Source organism: Phalacrocorax aristotelis, chromosome 8, assembly GCF_949628215.1.
Source record: "Phalacrocorax aristotelis chromosome 8, bGulAri2.1, whole genome shotgun sequence".
Lineage (NCBI taxonomy): Eukaryota > Metazoa > Chordata > Aves > Suliformes > Phalacrocoracidae > Phalacrocorax > Phalacrocorax aristotelis.
The window spans coordinates 1,465,450-1,493,226 of record NC_134283.1 but is presented as its reverse complement, the minus strand read 5'-3'; the positions used below and the strand labels follow the sequence as shown (position 1 = coordinate 1,493,226).

General features: G+C 60.2%; 1 protein-coding gene across 3 annotated transcripts; it reads left to right on the top strand.

Annotated features, from left to right (window-relative positions):
• Positions 1-1,417: 1,417 nt before the first annotated feature.
• On the top strand, positions 1,418-27,279 carry TANGO6 (transport and golgi organization 6 homolog). 3 transcript variants are annotated; one of them, XM_075101099.1, is made up of 18 exons: positions 1,418-2,160; positions 2,480-2,596; positions 4,014-4,164; positions 4,987-5,114; positions 5,632-5,794; positions 6,348-6,430; positions 10,197-10,309; positions 11,331-11,507; positions 12,558-12,684; positions 13,661-13,840; positions 17,315-17,449; positions 18,900-19,409; positions 19,600-19,657; positions 22,072-22,224; positions 24,819-24,970; positions 25,339-25,420; positions 26,027-26,140; positions 26,881-27,279. In XM_075101099.1, the coding sequence occupies exons 1-18, from the start codon at positions 1,450-1,452 to the stop codon at positions 26,943-26,945; spliced, it is 3,219 nt and encodes a 1,072-aa protein (XP_074957200.1). In that variant the 5' UTR covers positions 1,418-1,449; the 3' UTR covers positions 26,946-27,279. The 3 variants fall into 3 exon arrangements, with proteins under 3 accessions (XP_074957200.1, XP_074957199.1, XP_074957202.1); XM_075101098.1 differs by lacking the exon at positions 25,339-25,420 and having other exon boundaries at positions 4,990-5,114; XM_075101101.1 differs by lacking the exon at positions 25,339-25,420 and having other exon boundaries at positions 1,435-2,160.
• Positions 27,280-27,777: the final 498 nt, after the last annotated feature.

The following is a 27,777-nucleotide window of genomic DNA, read 5'->3' as shown; positions in this document are numbered from 1 at the left end:
CCTTATCGCGGTGGCTGGGTGTGCACAGTACCTAGCCCAGCGTCCTGCCCCGCGCCGGCTGCGCAGCAAAGGTGAGGCTGTGAGCCATCGCTGCTGTTTGTCCAACGCCGTAATTGCCATGACCTCCCTCCAGAGGCCCTGCTGGTAAGGAAACACAAAAGAATAACATGCCCTGCGGCGCCTAGGAGGCTGGCAAAGGATTTCCAGTCATCCTGCCTTGTTACAGTCCTGGGCGGGCAAGATGCCAGTCTATGAGCTTTGCAACAGGCACATAAGCTGTTCATGGGCTGGCCGCTGAACCCCCAGAGCAGACAGTAACGCCCATCTTGCACACCTTCACCCCCACACACCGATTACGATATGGAGGCGCATTCGGGCTTTCTCCTCTTAGCATCGCTGGGTTCTGCCTCGAAGTCGCTAACTTTTGCTGGATGCAGCCAGAGCCTGTCCTTGGCACCAGGGTGAGCCTTGGTGTGGGAGCTCTTCCCAAATACCTGCCCTGCCAGAGGGCTTGGTGCTGTTGGCGCCTGTGGGCTGTGGGGCCCTGGTGTCAGGGCGGTCTGAACAGGGGACAGCTGTGTGCCCTGTGCTACCTGCAGGGAAGAAGACAAGCCCCAGGCTGCGGTGAGCAAGAGAAAGCTGCCAACTTTTCCTAGAATCACAGAATGGTTTGGGTCGGAAGGGACCTTTAGAGCCCATCTAGTCCAACCCCCCTGCAGTGAGCAGGGACATCTTCAAGCAGAGCAGGTTGCTCAGAGCCCCGTCCAGCCTGGCCTTGGATGTTTCCAGGGATGGGGCACCTCCCACCTTTTTGGTCAACCTGTCCCAGGGTTTCACCGCTCTCATTGTAAAAAATTTTTTCCTTATATCCAGCCTCAATCAACCCTCCTTTAGTTTAAAACCATCACCCCTTGTCCTGTCACAACAGGCCTTGCTAAAGAGGTCGCCCCAACCCTTCCCACAGCCCCCCTTTAAGCCCTGGGAGGCCGCAGTAAGGTCTCCCCGCAGCCTTCTCTTCCCTGGGCTGAACAACCCCAGCTCTCCCAGCCCGGCCTCGCAGCAGAGGGGCTCCAGCCCTCGGAGCATTTCTGTGCCCTCCTCTGGACTCGCTCCAACAGGCCCGTGTCTTTCTTGTGTCGAGGGCCCCACTTTTACTGGATGCAGCCAGAGCCCGTCCTTGGCACCAGGGCGAGCCTTGGTGCAGGAGCCCTCCCCAGATACCTGCCCTGCCAGAGGGCTTGGTGCTGTTGGTGCCTGTGGGCAAACGGGGCTCAGAGGTCTCCTACCCCAGCGTCAGGGACAGCTGTGTCCCCTGCGGGGAAGACGACAAGCCCCAAGCCACCAAGGGCAAGCGGCAGCGGACGCCGCCACCCCGGGCCCGCCGGAGCGGGCGGCCATGGCCATGCCCCAAGATGGCGCCGCCCCGCCCGCCCTCCCTCCCTCCCCAAGATGGCGGCTGGGAGCCGCGCTCCTCCCCTCAGCGGCGGCCCCAAGATGGCGGGCGGCGGGGAGTCGGAGCCGGGCCCGGAGCCGGAGCAGGTGGTGGAGGCGCTGGAGCTGCTACTGCGGCCGCCCACAGGGCCCGGACCGGAGGATGCCCTGCGACCGGAGACGCTGCGCAGCAACGCGGCGGCGCTGGAGGAGCGGTTGCAGCGGGTGGCGGGCTGGGCGGCGCTGCGCGGCCTGCGCCGTGCCGTGCTGGCCCGGGCCCCCGCGCTGGCCGCCGGGGTGGCGGGCGATGCCGAGCCGGGCTGGGCCGCTGCCTGCGGGCTACTGGCGTTGCTGCTGTGCCTCAAGGAGCGGCTGGTCGCCCTCGCCGCCCTCCCCGCCGCCCGCGGGGCCGGGCCCGGCAACGCGCCGCCGCCCAGCGCCGACACGCTGAGCGTGGGGCAGGGCCGGGCCGTGGGGCGGGCGCTGCGGGCCGCCGTGGGCCTGGGCCTGGCGCCCTACCTGCCGCCGGGTGTGGGGCAGCGCCCGGGGCCCCCCGCGCCGTCCCCATTACCGCCCGCCACCCGCGGGGCCCGGCTCCACGCTGTCACCACCGCCCTGGCCGAGCTGGCCCAGCACCCTGCGCTGGGCACCCCACTCCTCGCCCGCCACCTCGGCCTCCTCCTCGCCGGCCTCTGCCTGCTGGGCCACGGCCCTGCTCCCCACAGCGAGGTCCGTGGGTCCCCTCTCCTCCTGCTCCGCTGGCATGGGCACCCGGCTATGCCAAAAAACATGTCAGGGTCTCCAGCCTCGCCATAGCGCAGCAGCATCACTCCCTGTGCCGTGCGGCTGAGCCCATGGCCGTGCTGGGCTCCTGCTCGCTGAGACCCAGGGCTCCTGCCCAGCAGCAGCTCCCATGTTAATCTTGGTGGGAGAGATAAGATGGGAGCCAGGGAGCCTGGCGCAGGGCACGGGCACACGGTCGGGACCAGCGGGTATAGTGCTGGCAGCTGAGCCTGTCCTCACCACCCCGGGGTTTGCTTTTTTCCAGGGTGTTTCGGAAGCAGAGCGAACACGGTGCCGGGAGGCCCTGCGGCATATCCTGGACCGCGTCTACCAGCCGCTGGCGGTGCGGGAGCTGCTCATCCTGCAGGGCCGGCCCAAGCAGGTACCCAGCAGCGGCGGCGGGGCCGTCCATGGTGCGGGGAGCTCGGGGTGCATACTGCCCATGGTGTGTTCCCACGCTCCGAGGGTGCCTTTGCTGCTCTCCTGGAAATGTTCTTACACCTTAAAAACCAGTTCAGTGCAGCACTGCTGTCCCCAAGCACTGCGTGAACACACGGGTGAAGTCTCTGGGTGTGCATTGCTTACGCAGCAGCAGCTGTGGCCCTGCTGTACGGGGGGGTGTGGGTGAACCTGGGGACTCTCATCGCAGTTATGTGAGCTGTGCCTGGCCAAGCGAAGCGCCTTCTCTTCTAGAACCTGCCCCCATCCACTTGAGGGGATGAAGCGGTGCTGCCACAGCACCAGCTGCTGTTTGTGGCCGTTTCAAAGGCTGCCTCGTGGCAGCAGGGAGGAGGGGATGGGGAACAGGTGCTCTCTGGGGAGACCATTTTTGTTGTGTTTAGAGAGTCCGCAAGGAAGGGACGCATCCCAGCTCCAAGCGGGTGCTGGGGGCGGGTGCGTGCCCACCGGCCACCTTGCAGCTCAGGGTCAGGACGTGAGGAGCTGCTGGTGCACACACAGGATAGCACGGGGCTGCTGGCTTAGGTGCAGCTCTGTGCTGTGCGCTGACCCTCTGGCTGGGATTGCATGCAATTCCCGTGCAGGCAGAAGCTGGCCTTCCCCCGTGCAAGGGTTGCAGAGGGTCTGTGCGAGGCATGGGGCAGCACTCGTGCGTGCTGTGGCTCTTCCACATAAAAGCTGGGGTTTCCTGGTTAAAACCTGAGCTGATATCCTGTGCTGGTACTTGGACAATGCCCTTAATAACATGCTTTAGCTTTTGGTCAGCCCTGAATTGGTCAGGCAGTTGGACTGGGTGATTGCTGTAGGTCCCTTCACACTGAAAATATTCCTTTCTGTTCTAACCCCCACCAGTGCAGGGGTGCCAGCCTGCCTCCTTGGGGTGTCCAAGCAAGCACCTCTATTTGAACTGCTCACATTGCAGGTTCGCAGCCTCCGGACAGCTCTGCAGTTTGTGCTGTCCCAGGGGATCACTTTACTTGATGAGGGGACACTCCTGCGGACCCCTTACCTGCATCAAACCCAGCTTGTCCCCCGAGCACCCCGCCTCCCTGTGTACCATTTTGGTAATGAGGCAGAGCTGCTGCCTGACCCTGAGGGGCTTTAATTAAAGGAGGGAAGCTCTGCTCAAGGGGATGCTCTTGGGAAGGCTGGCCTCTCTCATTAAGCCCTAATTCGCTTTGTGCCACTGGATGAAGAAGGGATTTATTTAAAAGGTTTCCCTGTCCTGTGCTCCTGTCTCAAGTCCTGCGGGGCAGGGCGCAGGCTGTTTGCCTGTTAGTGAGGGTTTGCACAGGAGTGTGCAAATATGCTCCTTAGCCTGCTCCTTTGTTTCCTTTCAGAGTCCTCCCTCTCCTGGGGAAGAAACAAAGCCGGCCCTTGCTCGGGCTCCGGCGTGGCTGCGGCGCCTTTGTGGTCAGCTGCTCTCCGAGAGGCTAATGAGACCCAGCGGGGTTCAGGCTGTGGTTCGGGGCATCATGGAGGGAACAGGCGGTGAGTAGGGTGCTCTGACGCTGCTCTTGGCTTCCAGGATCGCAGATTAAAAGAGACTGTGATGATGTGTCTGAGGCATTTCATCCCACGAGAGGCCCGGCAAAGACAGTGCCGTCAGAGCACTGAAATGGGAAACAGCTTTTGTCAGGCCAAGCTGACTCTGTAACACGCAGATTTTGCCTCTGACTCTGCTGATCTCCCAAACCGTGAATGCCTTCCAGCTGCAAATGCCTTTCGTTCAGGGTACACTGTCACGTTTGAGGTCCAGACTAAAAGCAGCCAAACTCAATTTAGTCTCTTTATGCCTCCATGGGGTTGCACCTGTGTGTGTACGGAGCGCAGTTCGTTCTGAGGAGCTGTGCTGGTGCCAGTTCAGTGGGAGCCATGCTCAGCGCTGGGCTGTGAGCAGCTGCAGGTGGAGCGAGACCTGTCCTGCTCCAGGGCGTGGCAGCTTTGCTCCCTTGCTTTCTCTTCCCTGCCAGGAAGGGAAGCTGTTGCTCTCTAAAAGCTGAATCCCACAGTTTCTAGTGCCAAAGCTTCCCCCGGCCAATGCCAACCTGATGACACCATCCAAGCATGAGCTCCTTCCACCTTTTGGCTCATACACCTATTTGCAGAAGTTGTTTTCCAGTATCAAAGGTCTTGGATAATAAATTTTTCCCTTATGCTATTAAGCACAGGTGTCTCCTGAAAGATGTTTGGTTTAGAGAGAGTAATAAAAGCTAGAAATCCAGTTTTTGGCCAGAAACATCTGGCTTCAGCCAAAAAATGGCCTTGCGTTTGCTGTCAATCTGAGCTGATCTTGCCTTTCTGCTGGTGTAGCAGGTGGCACTGGCGCTGAAGCAGCAGCTGTGGACTGGAGAAAATGCGACATGGTTGCAAAGATCCTGGCTTCCTGCCCGCAGCAGTGCCTTTCCCTCGAGGACTACTACCAACTGGTATGCCCCCAGGTAGGTCCCTCTCTCCCCGCAGCACGTCGGCTCCGGCTGGGAATGCCGCGCCGGCTCTGGCTTGGAGAGCGTCAGTACTGTTGCTTCTGCTCGAGCGTGGCCTGGCTCGAGCCAGGACAACGTTGAGATATTTTTCTGCCGCTCTGGCAGCGGGATGTGTTTCTACCCTGCTCTTGAATTTTCCATATTTGATTGAAATGCTGGATAACGTTGCCTGATCGCACGAGCTGTTCAGCACTGCGTGACAAGGAGCGCTCTGCTGCGGAGCTCTCGCTTCCAGCCTTTGGCTGTGGGAGTGGTGCAGGCTCTTGGTTTGAGCCTAGAAATGCATCCTGCGTTAATGTGTGCATGGGAAGGAGACCAGCTCTTCTGTATGTGCAGTGTGGTGCCAAATGTCCAGCAAAGCAGCATACAGGAGGCTCCTCAGTCTCTGCTGTTGGCTGCAAGGAGTCAGCCTGCTCCCCCGCTTACAAGGGGCTCCTGGTCTTTGTTCATTTATTGTGGACTTTCCTTCCAGATTCTGGACTTGCTGCACATCGAGGACAAACTGACAGCGCGCCAGTTCCAGCGAGTGGCCACCACGACGCTGCTCACCATGGCGAAAGAGCACCCTCAGCTGGCAGAGAAGCACCTGCTCCAGCCCCTGTTGGCACCGCTCCTGCGGTGCTCGGAGACAGCAGGTACCGGCTGCTCTCTGCCCAGCTCCAGATCGGAGAAGAATCCGTTTCTCTTCTCGCTGATCTTTGTCTTTCCATCAGGATTTTCTCGGTGGCTGGGCTGCTGGGTGTGCAAACCCGGCTCTGTCAGTTGGGAGTGTGTGGCTGGGTGCACCGCATTTACCAGCACCCGAGTCAAATTACTATGGTGTGAGAGCCAAATAGTGGGGCTTCTGCCATTTGCTCTTTGGGAAAGTCTCCAGTCTGACAGTCTCGTTTTGGGCTCCTGGATGGAAGCCATCGGTTCCCCACACCGACCAAAGAGCTCTCTGGGGAATAATTCATCAAGAAGTTGTGGTCTGCTTTGATTTGCTTGTAACCTTGTGGAGTTTACAACACTGCAATGATATTTAGTGCCGCTAACAAGGGCTCGTAGGTTCCCATGTTGCCCTGATGGAGGAGAGGGAAGGCAAGAGAGCTATCAAAGTGCTTTCTGGTGCTGGGTGTGGTGGGGTTGCTCTTCTGCTGAGACACCCCAGTATGTTGGGGTGCTGATATTTCTGCCCTTTGTTTTCAGAGCTAGCAGTGGAAGATTTATCAGCAGGGACCGTGCTGGTGACAGAGGCAGAGCTTGGCAGCTGTGTGGAAGATGTGCTCAAGGTATTGTGCCTAATTTGGGCCTGAGGGTAGGCAAGAAAACTACTCTAAGAAAGATCTGGTTTGAGACTTTCTGAGCGGTTCAGTGTGTGTGTTAGACCATGACAAAACCCAGCGCCTTCTGCAGTCATGATGCTGAGTTGAGGCCGAGAGCTGCGCAGAATAACCCTGTATGAAGCGCTGCACTTGAGGGACTGCAGCTTTATGCTGGATACCAGAGGCACTGCCTGAATCCTCTCAAGCATTCTCACCCCAAAATGTCCTGTGAGATGGCAGTGAGCTCTTGCTGGTTGTTTTCTCCCAGTGCTTTTCTGGTGTGTCAGAGTAAGGAGAGTCTGAGCAGTGGGCTGGTACCAGGAGTCTCCATGGTGCTCTCATATTCTCTCTCTCCGTGAGCTGCAGCAAGGCTTTCTGAGCATTGCTAAACTGCGCAGCTGGTAAGGACTGTTGTGCCTGGGAGTAAAGTTGGAGCAGCTTCAGGACTCAGGCTGCGATCGTAGAGCAGGGAACAGCAGAGCAGGCAGGAGGCCCTGGTCAGGGATACCGCTGGCCTGGCACGTGTTGCCTCAGGCTGTCAATCCCTGTTTGAGATGATGCCGCTCACCTACCGGCATCAGAGATGTGCAGCTGGTCAGAGGGAAGCATGGGTTGCAGGGAATCCTGTTCATGCCAGTCCTCAGAGGATGCCTGAGCTCTCCTCACAGGCTGTCGCTGGCCCACTCTCCTTTTAGTGCCTCCGTGCCTCAGTTTCCTTCCTGTAGAGCATGGATAGTATGGCTCATACTGAGCCCAGGGTTACCTGTGTGGGAGGGAAAACCTGCGGGGAGCTGCTCTCCCTCTCTCTGAGGTCTGCAGAGGGCAGCCTGAGCCAGGGTGCTGGAGCTGGAAGCCTTCCTACAGCTCCCGCAGCATTAACCCCTTGCAGTGGGGTGGGCGGCAGCCAGCTCTTGCGTTGGGCCAAAATGCTTCCAAATGAGTGACCTGGAAAAGAGGGTACTCGAGGTATCGGCAAGCGCCCGGCTGTGCTGGACTGCTCAGCCCCGCAGTGAGGGCAGCTTGGCAGAGCCCCCAGCTCATCGCTCGGTGGTTGTACGGCCAGTTGGCAGCGCGGCACTCGCAGTGTGCGCTACAGAGCAAGCAGATTCGGTTTGGCTCTGAGGCTGCTGAGCTGTCACCAGGCTGAAAAAGAAAGTGAAGGTGAGCTCGGAGGCATGGCGGAGAGGTGGGAGTGCTGTTATCCAGGTGGAGTTATCCTGGTGGCTGCTGTTAGGAAGCAGAGAGCGTGTGGGTACGGGAGAAAGGAGGGTGGGCAGCAGCTCAGCCGCAGGGGAGATGCTGTTAGTGGCTGTGTCCTCACCTCAGGTGTCCCAGAAATGGGCGACACTGCAGCTGGTCCCCATTGGGTGTCCCCAGCGGTTCATCTTCCCCTGCTGAGATCTCTCAGGGGGCTAAAGACATTAGAGTCTGTCTAGTCCCATCAGGCAAGCAAGGTAAGTTGATAATGATTAGTTAGGAAAAATGAGCAGCCTGTTTTGCGGGGACAGTTCTGAGCTGAACCCCGTGACGTGGGTTTCTGTGTGCATGAAGTTGATTTTAAAACTGTGGGTAGGTAATCCTTCAGCAGCTGCTGCTGGGTGTCCAGCTGCTGTCCCTGCTGCCCTGCCCTCCAGAGCTGCTCCTGGTGCAGGACAGTACCTGGAGGCAGCAGTGGGGCCTCGGGGCTGGTCTGTGTGCCTGGCTGCCAAAGCAGGAGGGATTGCTGAAGCTCAGCAGCTCTCCCAGCCCGACATTCAGGCCCCAGTCAGGTGCTGGGGGATGGGGAAGGTTCAGGAAAATGGAAGGAAACTCAGGCCTCATCGGAGAAATGCTCTGGATTTGCCAGTAACAGACCACCTTCCATGGTAGAAGAAATCTCTTGTGGGCAGGACGGTGCAGATTTAGCACCTCTGTGGAGCCCCTTCCTGTAAGGGGTCCCTTGCAGCGACAAGCAGGGTGTTGAGCCACTCAGGTCTTGGCTCTGGCATTTGGAGGAGAGGTGGGGTCCGTTCTTGTGCTCTCTATGAAGGAACAGGGCTGTTCTGTAGAAGCCGCTCTTCTGAAACCTTCCTTCATAGCAACTTTTTCTGTGGTTCCACCAGTATCACCAGTGCCATGCTGCAGGCTTAGCTGGGCTGCTGTCCGGGCAGGCAGCATTCTGCTGCGCGTTCCAACCCAGAAGGACATCTCCAGCCCAGGAATTCAATTTTAAGAAGCTGGTGACTTGCTTACTGGCATGCCCCTAGGCAGGCTAAGCTCTTAAATGGTGTGATTGTTGTAGTATTTTGCGTAGTGATGATCTGTTGTAACTAGCTGGCAGGCAGAGACCAGTCTGGAGGGCCGCTGTGTGGCTGCCGTTCACAATGCGAGTGCTGGGGGAGTGTGGGGTGGATCCCTCCTTAATGGCATAGCGCTGGAGGCCTGACAGCAGCCAGATTAGCGACAGAGACTCCAGCCCTGCGGATTTGTGGGGGTTTCTTGCCTAGCAAGTGTCATTTGATGCTGAGTGGGAAACCATCCTTGGGGCTTCATCAGGGAGGCTTTGTGTACAAAAGGTTCTGGTTAGGAAGAATGGCTCCACGGGGATTAGCACAGGAGAAAAGGTCTGTTTGCTTCAATAGGGCAGGGCACAAAGTTATCAGGACAATCTCCCTCCTAGCCCTCCTACCTGGGTTGTCACACTGCCTCCAGCAGGCAGGAGCTCTTTGGTCTGTCCCCAGGGCACTTCCAGCCCTGGAGCCGGTTGCTCTCCAGCTGCAGAGGTCAGAGGTGTGGGGAGCGCTTGGGTGTGAAGGGACAGCAACTTCTGAGCAGGTCATTCAGCTGACACAGGTGGAAGTCCCTTGGAGAACTTGTGAAGAGACTTCATTTTTCCCCCTTTTTTTAAAGCTAAAAGCTGTGGAGGGTGATAGAGCCTGCTAAAATGAGGACCTGAACACAATAACCCTGGGTAAACCCTGAGTCCAGCTGGGAAAGGCTTGGTGTTTAACCATTTTCTAGACTGAGTTTTCCCAGCATCATGGCTTTGACTAAAATCATCCTATCTGGCTTTTCGTTTTGGACAATTCCTTTAAGACGATTCAAAGGGGAACCCAATGTTGTAAGACTTCTGTGAGTGTTTTTCCTGTGTGCTGTAGCCAGCAAGGTAGGACTTGTGTGTGGTGAGCTGGGAACAGTGGCTTGCTTGGGAAAGGGGTGCTGGTTTCGTGGAGGAGGGCACTGATTCAGGAGGGTGCTGCTTGAGATGGAGGAGAAAAGCACGGCCCTACAGCCTCCTCAAAGCCCCTGCAACCCACCTGCTCAGCTCATCACACGTCAGCCCAGCTGCCCTGCTAGGGACGGATGTCTGTACTTGAGATCTGGCTCTAGGTGCAGATTTACATAAAGATTTGCTAATTCAAAGGTGCCTGTTGCATCTCTCTGTAACACAAGACCTTACCCCTAAGCAGCAGACTTCCTGACTAGCTAGCTGCAGTGTTCCTGTAGCTTGGAGCTCTGCTGTGGTTAAGCTAATGCCAGGAGAAAGATGGTGCTGAAGGCTGCGTTAAATACAGAATATGGCATAATCAGGGAAAACGGGCTCCAGGCTGAAAGGAACAGAGGCTGTAAACCCTCTGCCATCTTCCCTGGCAGCAGCCGTTCTGTGCAAAGATGTGCTTTCTGTCCTTCCCATTGCCTTCCCTGTGCTCCACGTAGGTGTTTGACTCTCCTCCCTGTGCCCTTCTCTCTGTAGGTCTATGTGGTTGGAAATGACAGCTCGAGCCTGCTGCTGGGATCCTTACAGTCAGTCCTGGGAGTGGTTTTTTCCCTCTATTCCTTTGCCAAGCAGAATGTGTCATACTTACGGTAAGGAAGGATTGTGCACAGCTTCTTCTGGGGTTTCATCTTCTCCGTCCTGCCCACCTCCAAAGGACGTGCTCTACATGGGCACAGAGAGAAGCGAAACCGATCTTTTCACCCTGAAGAGCTCTCATTCAAAGTAGGCAGTAACTGCAGGGGTAGGCACAGTACACGACCTTACTGGCAGACTTGTGCTCAAGGTGCTGGCCATCCCCTCTCCTTTCTCTTCCCAGGCTTTCCCTGGGCTGTCCTGAGTTTGGGCCAGCCTAGTAAATACAGTCCTGGTGGGTTTTTGCTTTGCTTTGGTGATACTGGCACTTGGGTACTGGAGGCTTTCCCTAAAAGGTCTGTATAGACACAGCCTCTGGTGTTATTAAAGACATCATTAATCACTTTGAAGAGTAGTGAGTGCAAGTTTGTAGAACAAGCCAAGTTAACACTGCTGCTGGGTGAATAGAGTCGCTGCTTGCTTCTCTCTTTGCAAAGGAATTTGGCAGGGGTAACTAAAACCAAAGCTGCCTGGAAGTGTTTGGATTTCCAGACCCCTGGCACAGCGCTGCTACTCCACCTCATTAACCTGCATCTCTCCTTGGCAGGGGTTCCCCTACCACCTTACAGTGCTCCCCATCTCCTTCCTCCTCTCCCTTGGCACAGCTGACACCTTTGTGCTCTGTCAGGTTGGCGTGAAGCACCAGGCACGGCTTGCTGAGGCTGCGTGGAAGTGGCTGTCCTTGTACAGACACGCTGTTCAGACAGCATTCCCTTCCTTGCTGGGCCGAAATCTTGAAGGACCCAGATCCTTCCATCTGGGAACACCAGAAGGACGGGATGTGCTGCTGATCCCCTTATAAACTGACACAAATGCCTTCAGCTGCCGGAGCTGTCGGCCCGGAGCTTCCCAGGGAGGGTCTGTGGTTGCTCCGGAGCGCTCTTGCCTTTTCCCTCGCCCCGAGACGCGTGGCCCCCTTGCAGTGCCGGTGTGCAACAGGCAGAGCAAGCTCACCACTGCTTTCTCTCTCCTTGCCAGCTCCCCGTGCCAGGAGATCCTGCTGTGGTTCTTGGAGAAGTCAGAGCGAGAGGCATCGCTGGCCGTGCTGGAAGGCTTTGCGGGGCTGAACAGCAGCGTGCACGTCCTCCACCCGCAGTGCCGGCTCCGTGTGGGAGGTGAGGGCGGTGCTGCCATCGTGGTGGAGGAGACCATCAGGTGAGCGCTGTTGGGGCAGTGCCAGGTGTGGAGGGCAGTCCCCAGGCATCATTTGGCATGTAGGGCTTTTCACGACATGCCTGGCAGAGAGCGCCCAGGCGAGCTTGGGGCTGCCAGTGCTGTCCCACCATGGTTTGGTCCCCCCAGGCACCCAGGTAGCCCAACAATCCCCAAATTCAGCTTCCACCCTCCAGCCTGGGCCTGTCTTGTGGCAGATCACGGCTGCGTGGAGCAAGTGGAATCCCTCAGGCGCAGATGATGCCATTGCAGCAAGGACTCTAGCAATGCCAGCATCGCAGAGCCAGCAACTGAACTCCCCTCCTGCTCTTGCAGATGGCTTCTACAAGTGGAGGCAGAGCATGGCCATGTGGGGAATAAACTGCAGCCATTAGACTCCAGCCATGCAGGCTGGGACTGTTCAGCAGCGTGACATTTGGTTTAAAGAGGGGTAGCTGTTAGTTGGCAGCTACGAGCCCAGGGCAGTGCTATTGAGCAGGCAGAGCGCACAGCTCCTGCCCAGGGGTGTCTGTGGGCTGGGTGTGCCAGCAGCTGTGTGCACCCCTAACAAACCCCTGTACAACCACGCTTGTTTCGGTTTCATTTTGATCCATTCCTGACCTGAATTAGAAAAAGGTCTGCCCTGGGGTCTGCACTGGTTAAACTGGGTGTACTTCAAAATTGCTCCTTAACAGCCATGGCTCTGCCCATGTCTGCCCTGCTTTTATGGCTGCATGAATTAGCCAGTGCTAATCCTGTTCTTTATAGGATGGCTGGATTAAATGTGATGTTTGCACCCGTGGCTTCTGTTAATGTTGTTCCTTTAATGAACGCAGGTTAATTAATAAACTGAGTGCATGATCACGTAGATCAAATGAACCGAGCAATAGTTTGGCTCAGTTGCCTCCAGGCTTCCACTTTCCGGTAGCGCAGTGAAAGGCGGCATCCAAGAGAAGGCAGAAGCGGGGTTTCACCTTGCTGTGGAGTAGTTCAGAGCCAGCCCGGGAGAGGGTCTGGGTGCATTTGTGGTGGTGACACAGTGACCTGTTTCAGCGATGAAGATGAGGCCCTCTACCAGAAGGTTTCCTCGGAGCAGTGCCGCGTGGAGAGCTTGGTGGAGCTCTTGTCTCACTGCCAGAAGAGCGGTCTAGCCGGAGACTTCTTCATCCACTGCCTGAAGGTAAGGGCTGGTAAGTCTCTGTTCGGGGCACATCTGCAGGAACGGTTTCCCTGGGCCAAGCGGTGTGTGTGGCAGATGGCAAAGGGGACTGAGCGTCCCCTTACGTGCCTCGGGAGCACTGAGCCCCGAGGGATCCCGTATCAGCGATACGGCACGTATCAGGGATACGGCACGCGGTGGGGCAGTCCTGCTGTGTGCCGGGCAGGAGAGGCCGGGAGAAGGGAGGCAGCCTTGGTCCCTGAAGGGGTTAACCCTCATTCCCCCTGGGCTCTTTCGACGACAGGGGCATGTCTGAAGTTTAATGGTGTGTTTGAGGCTGTGAATAATCCCTGTTGCTTCCTTGGCTCTAGCAGGGCACCTGCTGCCTTTGATCCCATGCCGAGCCCCAGCGGTTCCCTCCAGGCCTTGCCTGGGCTGGGATGCGCTTTCTGTGCCCGTGGTGGCAGGCAGAGCCCCAGCCTGTAGTCAGGTGGGGTTTGCAGCACCCTGGGTGTAGGGACACTGCTGTGACACAGGTGGGACACCCGGGAGCAGTGGGCAGCTCTCGCAGACCGTGACATACCGAGGGGAAGGTCCTGGTCGTGTGAGGAGTCAGCACGAGCTCTGCAGAGGGGACGGGGGGTCCGAGCGCCTTTGTGAGCAGCTGCTGCCAAAAGCAAGGCTGCAAGCAAGCAGAGGCCCAGCAAGCCTCACAGCCCAGAGGATGGTTGGCCCTAGAAGTGCTCGGTGGTGCTCTCTGTGGTGTGCACAGGGACGGAGGTTTGCCAGGGTTTGGCCTGCTGACAGGCGTGTGTGTGGAAGGGGACGAGGCTGGAAGAGGGGAGGTAACTGAGGGCCCTTTGCAGCAGGGTAGAGGTGTTGGTAATGCAAACCTGCTGCGCCCCAGACCACTGGTGTGGTGACCGTGGTGTTCCTGGCGCTGATTTACCTGTATTTAACTATTGCTTCTCCGTGCCCTGTGCTTCCTTCCCGGCAGGCGCTGACTTGCGTGGCTGCAGAGGACGAGGAGGATTCGAAGTTGGCTGCAGTGCCTGGAGGGAGTCTCCTGGAGCTGGAGCGGTACCACGCCGGGCAGAGGAGGAAGCTGCTGGTCCTGCAGCTCGTGGCCACGCTGTGTGAGAACGTCTCAGACACTGTGTTCACAGACGTTGCTCAGGTTGGTCATGGCAGAGCCCTGGGGGATCGGTGGCTGGAGCATGTGGCAGACCGAGCTCTGGGCTGCTGCGCTCTAAGGAGACAAGGGCTAAGAAACAGCTGGAGAAAGCTAGAGCATCCCCAGGAAAAGCAGTTTATTGATTCAGTTGCAAGTGTCTCAACAAGACAGCGTCCGATGCAGTGCCAGCAGGAAGGACAGTCAGCTGCAGAGGCAGGAGGGAGCAGCCCAGCAGTCAACTTCAGATTTGTATCCATGGCTTTGTATTAAAAGCCAAGACAGTAGTCTGTGCGTTAATCAGAACTCTGACTTACCAGCTTCTCATCTTTATTTTGAGCAAAATTTATTCCCGAGTTTAACAGCTTAAAGACATCTGTACCCGACAGACCTTTTAAGCGAGAGTTTGCTGCTGGACCGTGGTGTTGGTGCCTGGTTTTTCTGGCACATCTCGGCAGGTACCTCCAGGAGCTGCGGCAGCTGAGCTGCCAGCCGGACAAACACGGCACCGCCACGTCCAGCTTGCCCCTCGCCCCCAGATAGGCCAGTCGTGGCTTTTCTCTCGTTTCTGCCGCTGAGACGCCCGCACCGAGTGATGCGTCCGGTCGTCAGGGCCGGCCTAACTGTGCTCGTACGGTTGGCGCTTGCCCATGTCTTCATGAATGGGCAGCCGCAAAATTTATTCAATATTGTCATTTCAAAGGCCAGCTGAGACTCATTGAACCTGGCACCAAAAACGATTGTTAAAGTATGGCACTTCTGCAGCAGCGCTGAGGGGGTCGGCTGTTGGGCGCCGAGGGCAGCACAGTGTTTCCCAGCCGATCGGTGTATTTTAACTTCCTCATCCTACATTGGGGTTTTTTTTTTAACTCGGTGACCTGGTTATGCCGGTTAGCTGTGACTGGCTTGATCAGAGGCGGTCACCGCTAGCACAGGTTTCCTGTGGGACAAAGGAGTCTTTGTGTGCGCTCTGCAGTGGCAGAGGGGACCCTGCCGGTGTCATTGCGGCACCCGCCGGTGCGGCAGCCGGCGCTGCTTTGTCCTTACCTGCCCCTCTGCCGCAGCCACCCACACGGGACCGGTGCCGCTCCCTGGGTCAGAACATTGGGATGGGAAACAGGGAAGGATTTTTGCCAGGTTTCTGGGTCCGGCCATGCATCTAGTATAAAAAGAAACAACCACCCGTGAAGAAACCCAGACAAAAAAAGCCACTCTACCTCCACGTGTGGGTTGTATTTCAGGGAGCGCTACCTCGGGTTGGGGCAGCAGTTGCAGAGCTGGTTTGAAGTGTGTTCTGCAGCGCAGGGTTCCTCCAGGGCGTTGGTTCTTGCTGTGGGTGCTCCGGAGCGTGGCTTTGTGCATAACGGGGTGGGAGCAAGCGGGATCCCTCTTCCCAAAGCCAGACCCCAGCAATGGCGGCAGCTCTGGCACAATTTATTTTATTTACATTTCCCTGCCTTCACAACTGAGTTCCATGAGATTGACGTGATGTCCTTGATACACCAAGGATGTTCTCCTCCTCCATGAGACAAACGTGTCCCAGTGTTTTATTTTTTCAAGAGTTTTTCCCCTTCCAGATTAAGGTGGGGATTTTGAACTTTTAGATTAGTTTTTTTTTAACTTTTTGTTTTCCTTACTAGCAATCTACTAATAGATTATTTATTCATGATGTTCATATTTTTTTGCATTAAATTAATTTCAACCCCTTCACCTTCTGTGTCACTGATTTGTGAGAGCAGGTGTTCTGACTTCTGTTTTTAGTTTTGTGCTGTTTGACGGCATTTATTCTCTGGACTAATGAGCCCAGAAGGTCCCTAAGCCTTTTCCGCAGCCCGTCCCAGCCCGCCTCCCTCCTCGCTGCAGTGGGGATGCGCTTAACGAAGCTGGCAGCAATCAGCTCTCCCACTGATGAGGAAGCGCGTTGCCTGCACCCGCTGCCCGTGCCCTGGAGGCTGGAAGTGTGGGGTTTGGTGCAAGAGTACCTCGTTGCCCTCATACTTTGTTTTCCAAAGGAGGAGCAAAATAGTTCCTTCTCTTTTGCAACGCTCCTGCTACATAGGAATGACCCTGATGCAGCCCCTTCCCAGCACGGCCGGGTGCCGGGGGGCTCGCCCCGAGCTGTGCGGTGCCAGCGCAGCTAGCAAAGGCATGGAGACAATAAACTCGGTAATTCTGAGCTCCGTTAGAAAGGCAGGAAGCCTGCGGGATCAAAGATACTGGTGCCAAGTGTCGAGAAGGCCAAATCCAGCCAGGCGGGATCGTTATGGGCTTGGAGAGGGGGGAAGTATTGTGAGAAAAATCACAGAATAAGTGACACGTGGTAAATGGCCTGGCTCCAGCGTCGGCTGCGTGTGGGTGACGGGTGTCTGATACCGGGAAGCCGGCAGGAGCTGGAGCCCTGCAGAGCCCTCCCGGGCAAGGGCAGGTGGTGGGGAGCAGCCCTGGCCTCGGGCAGGGAAGGGGCCGTGCGCCTCCCCAGAGCTTGCACGGGGCGTGAGCAGGTGTGATTTTTCTTGTAATGAAGTTTATCTGAGCCATGGTAAATCCCTGCTCAAGCCCGGCCGTTGCCGCAGTGCCGTGCGCCGGCGGTCTGCAGCACCGGTGCCTTCCCGGAGCCACGTGCACTTCAGCTCTCGCTCTCTCTGTTGCGCCTATTTGAATTTTTCCAAGCCTGAGCTTTTCTCTAATGCAATTTCATATGAACCCTTCGTGTTTCCCTGTTGTTGCCACCACCCTGACCTTCCATCTCGGACCCATCCCAGCTGGCTTTCCAGCTCCCAGCCCATGGCACGGCCATGGCGGAGCAGGGACAGGAGGCAGAGAAGGTGCCAGGCTGCCTCCCCCTGCCCCTGTAGCCCCTGTGGGGGCTTTGCCAAAAGCAGCCGCTGTGGTTTAACCATGGCTGTGTCCCAGGGCTGCGGTGGATGGGCAGACGGGCAGCGTGAGCTTGCCCGGCCCATGCCAGAGCGCGGCAGCCGTGGCCGCTGATGGACCAGGCTGCCCGGCTCGGCCGCCCTCCCAGCCCTGCTCCCTAAATCCTTGCCTGCTGGTGCACACAGCCCAGCACGGGGCTGGGGGCTGCAACCCTGGGAAATCAGCCCCTCTGCGCCAATGCCGGAGAGGAGGGCAGTGGTTTGGGGTTCCGGCACACCTGCAGCCCCCTCGGGAGCCCTGACTCCCTCCTGCATCCCCGGTGCCTCCCCAGCGGGGCTGCATCAGCGCCCCAGCCATCCCCCGGCTCCCTGGCACTGCTGAGCCCGCTCACTCAGGAGCTGGGAAGGCAGCTGGGATGGGTCTGAGAGGGAAGGTCCGGGGGTGGAAAAATTCAGGTGGAGACAGACAGCAAGAGCTAAAGAGCCCCTGGCTCCGGGAAGGCACCGGCACCCCGAGGTGTGGGCTGGGGTAGGCAGTGGCAGCCTCCTGGGAGCACCCTGGGGATCTCCCCTCCTAACTGCTCTTCCCCGCGCTGTCTGCTGGCAGGTGGAGGAGTTCGTGGCCGCCACGCTGCAGCGGGCCTGCGTCAGCCCGGCGCGGGGCCCCAGTGCGGCGGCGGAGGCGCAGACCCTTGCCATGGCCATGGGGCTCGTGGCTGCCATGCTCGGCGGAGCCGTCCAGGTGAGGGGGTGAAGCTGGGACGCTCAGCGGCCATGGGACGTGGGGAGCGGGGAGACCAGGTACCATCCTGCCGCGCCCGGCCGAGGGGTGCTGCAGCCAGTGCTCTGGCACCTGGGTGCTCCCCAGGCCTAGGTCCCTCTTTAATCCCAGGGTGCCTATGTATATAGGTGTATATATATTATTTTTCCTCAGAGCAGTGCCAGGGCTCTGGATGGGGGCACGATCCCGGCAGGGCACCTGTGAGAGCCCAATTAATTAATGTATAATCCAAAATCCCCTTCTGAGAAGGTGCTGACAGAGCAGCGCAGTCACATACACCATCTTTAAGTACCAGCACTGCATCCTCTGCATCCCTGCGCATCCACGGGCTCCGTCCCCGGAGCAGAACGAACTTTCTGGTGTGGGCTGTGCTGTTCTTGGAAATCCTCTGTAAAAACGGTACCTTGCTCAGTTACACCGTTACACGGTGTCAGCTGAACCGCCGTCGGGGAGCGAGCGCATGTTCCTTAGCGCGCTGCAATCACTCCGGCTTGCGCTTACACCGCTGAGCTGCCAGGATTGCTTCATCCCCGGACTTGCCCAAAGGAAAAGCCAACTGTTAATGGAAAAAGATAATTTATTGTGTCTTACTGCTGAATTCCCAACGTTGGGAAAAGAACAGTAGTTGGAGAAAACTTAAAACCAGAGTCTCGCGGCTCTAATGGGCTCCTCCCAGGCGAGCTCCTGTTCCTGCTCCAGCGTTAATGGGAGCAGCTTAACTCGGCAACTTGAATGCAAAAGGTTTTGGAGGCAGCTGCAAAGCTGTTTGGGTTTCAGTGGCCAAAGGATTTTTTTTTACACAATCATCCAAAACCTCCCCAAAAATCTCTGCTAAAGCATCACTTTTCAAGTCTTACAGCCCAAATTTTGCTTCTGGGATTAGCAGTTAAATCCAATTTAGGGCAGGATTTTCTCCACCTTGGGTGTTGCAGCTTTGGGGCAGGTTGCAGCTGCCTTTTCTGGAGCTTCCTTCCAGGCAGGACAGAAGGCAGGACAGAAGGCAAGCCCCACACAGCACTGGCAGGGTGGTGGGAGGGATGTCCCCAGCTCAGCCCCCTCCATGCTGAGTGCAAGGGTCCCACACTGACACCACTCTCCTTTGGGCTCTTGCCCTTCCCACCTCCTCCCACGGCACCTCTGAGCTGGGACGGTGAGGTCGCGGCTGCTGCCCTGCGGCGGTGCCGCAGCTGGGGTCAGCGCGGGGGCCGTGGGACATCGCTGTCCCCAAGGGCAGCTCGTGGCTCCTGGAGCCTGGCTCGTGGGGTGGGGATGGAGGGCGGCCGGCTTGGGCTGCAAAACAGCCTCTGGGGCCCGTGCAGCTCTGGGGCTGCCTGCCTGCCTTGCCAGGACCACCGCAGGGAGTGAGCCTCCTGCTCCGGCCGTGCTAATGCTGCTTCTCTCCCCGCCACAGCTGCAATCCAGGGACTTTGCAGTGCTGAAGCGGCTGGTGCCGTTGCTGGAGGAGCTTTCCCGCACCTACCCCGAGCCGCTCACCCAGGAGCTGGCCACAGACCTGCGCATTGCCATCTGCACCCACGGGGCCTTCTCCCCCGGGATGGTGGGCGCCGCTGCCGATGGCGTGCTGGGGAAGAAGCCGGGGACAGGAGCGCAGAGCCCTGCCGGCATCGCCAGCGGAGCCCCAAGCCCAGGGGGTGGCAGGGCACCGGCACGGCATGGCCGCAGCAGCCCCTCAGCTCCCAGGGAGGGGAGCGAAGAGCAGAGTGTGAGCCATGAGCCCGGCACCACAGGTACTGCTCCAGCCCCATGTGCCGACAGCCTGGCCCCGGCTGGACTCCAGGAGCTCCTGGTATCAGCCTATGACCCCCAGCCCCCCAGCCGGGCAGCCGCCCTGCGCCACCTCTCCAGCCTGATCACGCAGCGGGATCCGGAGGCGCTTCGGCTTCAGGAGAAACTGCTGCAGGTACTGGGCTCCCACCGCGGTCCCCGTCCTGTACGACGGCAGGGATCTGGGGATGGGCCATATTACTGGAGGCCCCGACCTTGCTCTCACCATCGGCTGAAGGTGCCGGGCGGGAGGGAGCAGGGCTGCTGCCACACGCTGTCGGCCCGGCATGGGGCTGCTGCCGACGGCGCTTCCGCTCTCCTCGCAGGTCTTCCTGGAGAACGTGCAGCATGAGGACGCCTTTGTCTACCTCTCGGCCATCCAAGGTGAGCGATGCCCAGCTGGGGCGAGTGCCGGCACTTCGCAGCAGAGTGTTTTTGTGCTGGTGGGGCTTTGGGCAGCGAGGGCGAAGAGCAGTTCAGCTGCAGCCAGGCATGGGGCTCGGCATCTCCTGCCCTCGTGGACCACGTCTTCACGCTGTTTGGTCGAGCCTGGGGCTGTGTGCAGGCTCTGCGCTGCATTCCCAAAGCCAGCGGGCTTCGTCTCCCAGTTGTGCTTACTCAGTGGGTAATTAGTTCATTTACCCTCTGACTGAACTGATCCGCACAGACCACAAGCGCCTCCTCGGCGGAGCCCTGGGCAGGTTCACCCTCGGGGCATCCCCCGGCTGGATGACACCCGGGTCACCATCCTCGTGCCAGGTCCACGCTGCCAGCCTGGGGCTGCGGAGTGGGCACGGCCCCAGCACCCCAACCCTGCGCCCGGCTGACATTTTGGCTTGCTGGTCTTGTTCAGCTGAGGCTGGCAGAGGAGCCAGGTCTGTGGGGACCCACTGGTGCTCCCCTGGCGCTCGGCCATGTCCGTCCCCATGGCCAAGGTGGTAACTACTGACGGGTGCCAGCCAGCCCTGTGGAAGTGGAACCACGGCGGCTTTCTCCAGGTCGGTTCCATGATCCATCACATCTCGTGGCCTTGCAAATTGTTGCCCCTGCTGAGGGGGGAGAGCAGCAGTGGGCATGCACCCAGCCCCAGGGCTGGTCCCGGCTCTGCAGGCAGGAGGTGGGGAGCAGCAGGCAGACAGGAGAGCAGTGTGCCGATCTGCTCGCCACTCTCCTCCCTGCACCGGGCTGCTGCTGCTGGGGGCACTGAGAGCTACCGCTGCTCACGCCGCTTCCCAGGAAAACCCTCAGGTCCATGCTTGCTCTGGCATGCTCGGCGCAACCCCATGGCACCGGGCTGCCCGTTGGGATTTGCAGGCAGGTGCCTCCGCATCCGGGGTGACGCGGGCGACCTGTGCAATGGATGTGCCAGCAGTTTGCGGTGCGCCGGGTTACTTCCAAGGGAGGTGCCATTCCCATGACCTGAAGCAATACCTGCACCTCCGGGAGACCCGGCTGCCATTGGGAACACAACCCTCAGCAGCAGCTGGAAAAGGAGCTTATCGCTGTGCTTCCCTCTGCCTGTACGATCTTGAGTGGGACGGGTTTGTCCTTGCCCTGCAGGTGAAACACAAACGCTTCAACCGTCCCTGGGTGATTAATACACCCTGTGCAGCTGCCTCCGTGTTTCGCAGCCCGGCTGTGGCTGTGATTAACCCTGACGCGGTTCCTTGCGGCGGTGACTCACCCAGCCCGCGCCGCATTGGCAGCAGCACCTGCGGCGTGCCGTGCGCGGTGCTGCCGTGTGTGCCAAGTGGGCTCCCCGCTGCCCCGGTCGAGCTCCCCGCTGCCCCGGTTGGGCTCCCTGCTGCCCCGGTTGGCCTCTCCACCGCAGCAGCAGGGCTTGCTGGCCAGCCGGCTGTGCTGGTGCTGGGACCGGAGCCGGCTGGCGCAGCGCTGCTGGGAAGCCAGGCTCCAGTGAGGTGATGCCAGATGAGAGGTCGCTGCCCCGCTGGACGTGCCTGCGCTTGCAGAGGGTAACCCACGCCGGGCGCCCTCCGATAATCAGGGAATGGGGTTGGAGGTGAAGGCAGCTGCTCCTCGAGGGCAGGGGAGCTGGGGCTCAGCCTGACTCAGCACTTGGCACTGCTGGGGCAGCCTCTGCCACTCGCCCTTTCCCTGGAGAGCAGCTGCCTTTCCCCATCGGAGAGGCGCCTGCCACCCGGGGAGCCCAGCACTGCCGGAGCACTGCCTGATGCCTGCCCCAGCAGGGTTTTTCACCCGGCACTGCCTGTGACGCCCTGCTCAGGCTTGCTGGCTCTGGGCAGCTCTCTAAAGGGATAGCAAAGCCAGTGCATCCCCGTGGCGTAGCCCAGTGCGTGCCCTGCATTCAGGGTCCGACCCCCTTCGTCCCCAAGGATACACGGCAGGCACGGGGTGCACTTGGGCTCCGGCTTCCAGCCTGGGCCAGGCAAACCCAGGGGGTTTGTGGAGCCCCGGCAGGGATGAGCACACACCAGCAGCGTCTCCCCGACGGCCAGGAGTGGAGAACTGCGGCCCAACACTGTGCCTGAGCATCACCTACAGTACCTGGCTGCCCTGGAGCTCTGCCAGCCCGGGGGTGGGCCCTGCAGCATCCGACGGCTGCTCTGCCGAGTCGACGCTAGGTCAATGAACATTAACCGGTGTCAATTAGTGGGCACCTGCTGCCAACTGCTCAATTACTGATCTTTCAGCTTGGCACCCAACCGGACCTGGTGCTGGGCTGCCCTGGTTCCCAGTGGTTCCTCTGCCGAGGGTGGTGGCATGGGCCATCCTCATGCCTGGCCCTGATCCCCGCTTTCCTCTCGCTCTCCCCCCAGGCGTTGCCCTGCTCTCCAGTGAGTACCCGGAGCAGATCCTGCCCGTCCTGCTGGCACGGTACAGGTGCCCAGTGCAGGGCACGGAGGACACCGCGGCTGCCATCACCAGGATGAAGCTGGGCGAGGTGCTGATGCGCGTCACCCGGGCACTGGGTGAGTCCCCATGGACATGTGCTACCGCTGCCTGCAGCCACGGTGCTGCTCGGCCCCTTGCTGCTCTCTGCCATCCTGCCAGGTCCAGGGCGTGAAGCTGTCGGTGGCTTCTTGTTGTCCAGAGGGGAGAATCAGCTCTCGTGGCCCCACCATGGGGGGTTGGAAGCCGAAGGGCGGCTGGCTGGGGTTTGCCAGTGGGCTGGAGCAAGGAGGCAGATCCTGCCAGCAGCCCACCGTCCCCTCGGCTGGCAGTGCTGGGCTCGGAGGCTGCTGGGAAGCGCCCAGACACGTAGGGCTTAGGGGTAAAAGCTGGATGAGGCCTTTCCGGCAGCCACTGTTGGGACACGTCCTAAAATGCCTCGTCTTATTCCCCAGCAGAGGCCAGGCCGGCAGGAGCAGGGGGACGGAGCTCTCCACAGCTGGGGAAGGTGGCAGTGGGTGTCCCCTCTGCCAGGGCAGCCGGGATGGTGTCCCCAGTCACCAGCCAGGTGCTTTGTTCCCCAGGTTGGCCATGGCAAAGCCAACCTCCCTGGCTGCCCGGCCTGCCGGAGCTCTTCTCCATGGCACAGCCGCTGCAGCAGCATCCCCTGGCTGTGGTCGCATCCCTGAGCTCTGCCGGCGGCGGGCATCCTGCTGGGGCTGGTGCTCCACGGGCCGGGTCATGCCGCTCCCCTGCCCCGCTGCCGGGAAGGGGACAGGGCATCCTAGGGGCTGGCAATCCCCTCATCTCCCCGTGGAGCTCGTGCGAGCGGTGGCGGAGCCTCTTGGTCTCTGAAGGCCCCTGGACTATGTCTGTGTGTCCAGCCCTCGCCTTGCCCGGTGCTGCAGCTGCACCACGCTGCATTTGCCTCGGCAGCTGCCCACAGCACGGCTGGCAGAGGGATGGTGGGCACGGCCTCCGCTGCGGCTCTCCCCTCTCCCCGCGGTGCCTCTGCCGCGGGCAGCGACTCCGGCACGTCCTGGCTCGCCTGCGTATTTATAGAACAAATTGCATGAAGTTGTTTTTGTTGCAAAGCTTCAGGATTCAAGAGCAAGGATTTAGCCGGTGCTTCCAGAAACGCTCTGCTCTGTGCAGCAGCACTGCTGTGGTTCAGCGCTCTCCTGCTGCAGCCTGGGGACTGCTGTGCCTCCCTCCTGCCCCGTCCCTGTCCCCATCCCTACCTGCCATCCCACTGGAGTAGATTTTTTCCAATGTGGGAGGGGATTTTGCAGCAGATGCGTATCACCCAGCAAGCGGCAGCCCCGTCCCAAGCGCATGGCAACGTTCCTCTGCCTCCAGCAACACGGGGCCAAGCGCCATGCAAGGGTTCATGGAGGCCTTGCACTGACCCAGTTAGCTTTCGCTGCAAACCCATTAAATCTGCTCTGGGTGCACCATGGCACACCTTCCCCCTTCTCCATCAGCAAACACCTGCCTTGCTTGCTGCAGGAAGGGAAACACTGTGCCCCTTCTGTGGCCAGCCAGCACAGGGCAGGAGATGCAGCATGCTTGGATCATCCAGCATGGCTGGGACTGCCGTAATACCGGTGCCTGGGGCGCCAGCACGGAGCAGGCTGTGTTCCAGAGGAAGAGTGTCTGTCCTCGGCGCAGTCCTTTAGTAACAGGGAGGGCCATGTAGGAAGAGTGAAGCTACGACAGGACGGTCCTACGGAAGGACCCGGCTGCCTGCCGCCTTGCCTGTTCCTGCCCGGCTCTCGGCCATCGCATGCACCCAGCAGTGCTGCCAGGCTGGCGGCGTGCCGGCAGCGCGGGGGCTGACCAGTCCCCAGCCCCTCACCGCAGCGACCCCAGCCCTGAGTGATGGGGTCCCACCGCTGCAGGGCTTAATCCTGTCCCTGCAGCCCAGAGCATCCCACTGCCTCTGTTGGCTGCAGGACACCAGGGTCCAAGGGGCTTACGGGGCTCAGGAGAGCCGGGAACCTGCCGAGTTGGCGGGCCAGCTAGCCCGCCAGAGCTACCTCCTTTCTTCCATCACTCCCAGGCGAGTGCTACCCTGCCTGCCCCTCGGCCGGAGCAGCCCCTGCCCGGTGGGAGCCGAGCCCGTGCCGTGGGGTGTGCGGCCGGCGGCACCTCTTGTGCTGGGTTATTGTGCATGCCGCTCACGGGCTCTGCGCACCGACCTCTAATTAGGCGGCTCACACATCCGCGGCGCCTGCGTGTGCTAATTGGGGAGGGGTGTGCGTGGCTGAATTATGTGTGAATTTGGGCTTTGCACTCGTTTCTGTGTGCTGTGTCTGTGGTCACCTCTGAACGGTCCCGTGGGGGCCGGGGGATGCACTGAACGGCCCCAGACAAAGGCCTTTGCCTTGGGGTGTGTGCTGTCGGGGTTTGCCGGCACCGCGGGGGTCTGTGCCACGATGTCCTCATCCCTGGCACCACAGCAGGTCCCCGCTGATGCTCTGGCTGTGCCTTGCTGAGAGCTGGGTCCCTGCGCTGGGTGCAAGGCATGCTCCAGATGTTGCATCCAGCTGTTTAGTGGTGCTGTAAGGGGGGGGGGGGCAATCCGGCTGCTCCCAATGGCGCTGGGACTTTGGCAGGAAGGGGCTGTGGGTTTTCCCTTGCCCGTGATGTGCCGCTCCGCTCTCTCTTGCAGGGGACATGGTGTTCAAGCACCGGGAGCCGCTGGTCCAGGCCTTCCTGCGGGGCGCGCGGGACCCTGACGGCGCGCTGCGGGCCAGCAGCCTCTCCAACCTGGGCGAGCTCTGCCAGCGCCTCGGCTTCCAGCTGGGCTCCATCGTCCAGGAGGTACCGGCTCCTTCCTGGCACTGCCAGCCCCTTGCCAAGGGTGGTTCGTTAGCGGATGGCAGGGCTGCTGAGGGCTCGCTGCTGGGGGCACAGCAGCCTGGCGTTCCCATAAAGGGCATGAGGGATATTTGCTGATAGCGGAGAGTATAAAAGTCGTTGGATCTGAAGGAAATGGGGAATTCTAACCCCCATATAATCAGCTAAAGACATTGCTTCTGCGGGGAAGCGGTAGCCCAAGGAAACACAGTGGTGCCTGCTCCACCCATGGCAATCGCGCTGCAGGAGACCCGGAGGCAGGGTTAGTACCTGCCACCGGCACCTCCTTCCACTTAATGAGACCTTGTTACCCTTCCTGTTATCACTGGCAGGGGCACCCGGCCCTCACCCTGGCTGCCTGGCTGCAGGCTCCTGGCGAGATGCGGCTGCCGCTGGAGCTGAGGTCCTGGTGGGGTGAGCCCGGCTCTCGGGGGGCTTCTCCCCAGGGACTGCGGGGAGGTTTGCCAGGAGGCGTTGGTATCACGGTCCGGCAGCCCTCAAGCTGCCCTGTGCCCCCACGGAAGTTGGAACTTTGTCCCCCGGTGCCTCCCGGAGCAGGAGGGAGGTCAGGAGACATCAGGGATGAGGCACTCGGGCTTCTTTCCCCAGTCCCTGCTCGCAGCCGCTCGGCATCGGTTGGGTACCGGCAGCGTTTGATGAGATGCCAATGCACCACACGCAGCTATTTCGGGAAGGCGCTAGCTCTGCTAATTCTCCCGGCTGTCACTGCCAGGGGTTTAATTAGGTTCCTTCGACTCTGCCTGCTTTTTATAAAGCTTTCCAAGGCGTCTGCATGCTCAGTCCCCATGAGAGGGAGGGCTGCTCGGAGCCCCGCAACCCGCAGAAAGCCAGTCCCCTTGACTGGGTGCCCAGCCCCGGGCTGGGTGCAGGGGTCCCATCCTCACCCTCCAGGCGCAGGCCACCCAGGCACATCCCCACCACCGTGGTTGGCTGCTCTGCCGGGTCTCCCCCATGTCCCCTGCCCCTGATACAACTCCCCCCCCGGCCCTGTCCCTGCAGGTCACCTCCTGCTTGACGGCCATCGCCAAGACAGACCCCGACGCAGAGGTGCGAAGAGCTGCCGTGCATGTGGTGGTGCTGCTGCTGCGGGGGCTCAGCGAGAAGGCCACCGAGGTGGGTCACCTCCCTGCTTGTCCCCCAGGCGGGGCAGCCTCCGCCAAGCTCCTGGGCATCCCTGGGCACCGGCACGGTGCTCCTTGGGCACAGCCCCTGCCCCGTGGGGCTCATTCCCAGGCAGCTTCCAGGGAAAGGCCTGTGGGACTGGGACCTCCAGCTTATGCCTCCCCCACCAAAGGGCCCCTCGAGCGCTGGATCCTTCCTGGGGCAGAGAGGACATCATGGAGGTGTCCCTCTGAGCTGCTTGGCCATGCCGTGGGGCAGTGCCGTGCCGTGCCGCGGGGCACTGCCAGCTCTCAGGAGCCATGGGAGTTATTCATTACTGATTTGACTTGGAAATGCCCAGTTTTTCCGTGGGCTGTGGCCTCCCTCCCCATTTCCCAGCAATGAGCATGTTGGGACTCGGCTCCGGTGGAGGAAGTGGCCGATTCCCCATGGGAATCCCTGCAATGCATATCTCGGCTTCCCCTCGTGCCCCCATGCCAGGGGGACACCGTGATGTGCTGCTGTGCTGGACTGCGCGGCTGGCGTGTGAGGACACCGAGTCACGGGAGGGTCGGGGCTCACGCCCGGGGCACGGTGGCGGTGGTGGTGCCGCCGTGTCCTGGCACCGCCAGCGGTGGTGGAAGGGGCTGCACCGTGCCTGCTGGGGCACGCCGAGGGTTGCGTTTCAGGTTGGTGTGGGTGTGGGCGAGACACCAGTGGGTGCTGACAGTTGTCCTGCCCACTCTGCCCAGGTGCTGCGGGATGTCCTGCGGGACCTCTACCGTCTGCTGAAGCACGTGGTGGTGGCCGAGCCTGACAGTGCGACGGTGCTGCACGCCCAGCTGGCACTGGAGGAGCTGGACGCGGTGATGAGGAGGGTCCTCTTCCCCCCGCAGGCGCTGGAGAAGAAGATCGTGGTGCTCCCATAGCAGGGCTGGGGCCACAGAAACGAACTCTCCCTGCTGTGGTGTCAGGGCCAAGCGGGCCCCCAGGGGGAAGGGTTTGCTGTGCCCCCAGAACACCACCAGCGGGTCCCAGCCAGGGAAGGAGCCGCAGCCTCCGGAGGGCAGTGGCTGCCCTCTGGGATCCCCATGGCTGGGGCTGGGGGTGCTCACTGGGATGGGGCAGGGGATTAAAAGCAGATGTTCTCAGCCCTGCACCTCTGACATTCTCTGGGAGCCAGCGAAGCCCCTGGGTGCCATCGTGGCCATGTCCCGGCCCGTGGCTGGGCTGTGCTCGCCCTCGCACGCTTGGGGTGGCAGCAGTGGTGCGGGCCCTGGTGCACCCCTGGGTCCTGTGGGAGGGTGGCCATCAGCCCCCAGGGCCGGCCCTGGGCTGGGGGAGCTGCCAACGGGGCCAGTGCCTCGGGTTCCCGTGCAGCCAACCAGCACTGGGTGATGCGCCTGCCCCCGAGGGGAGCTGGAAGGGAGGGAAGGGGGCTCAGCTGTCTGTGCCCCGCAGCGCGGGCAGCCATGCACCCCAGGGGAGGCAGCTGGGGACTGCCACCCAGCCCTGCCTGGCCCTCCTGCGGCACCGCACTCACACTGTGGGGATGCTGGAGGGTCCTGGGACCACCAAGCTGGCTGGCAGCTCTCGCACACCTCCACACTCGCTGCGGCTGCCCACGGGCAGGGAGGGAGCCTTTCTCG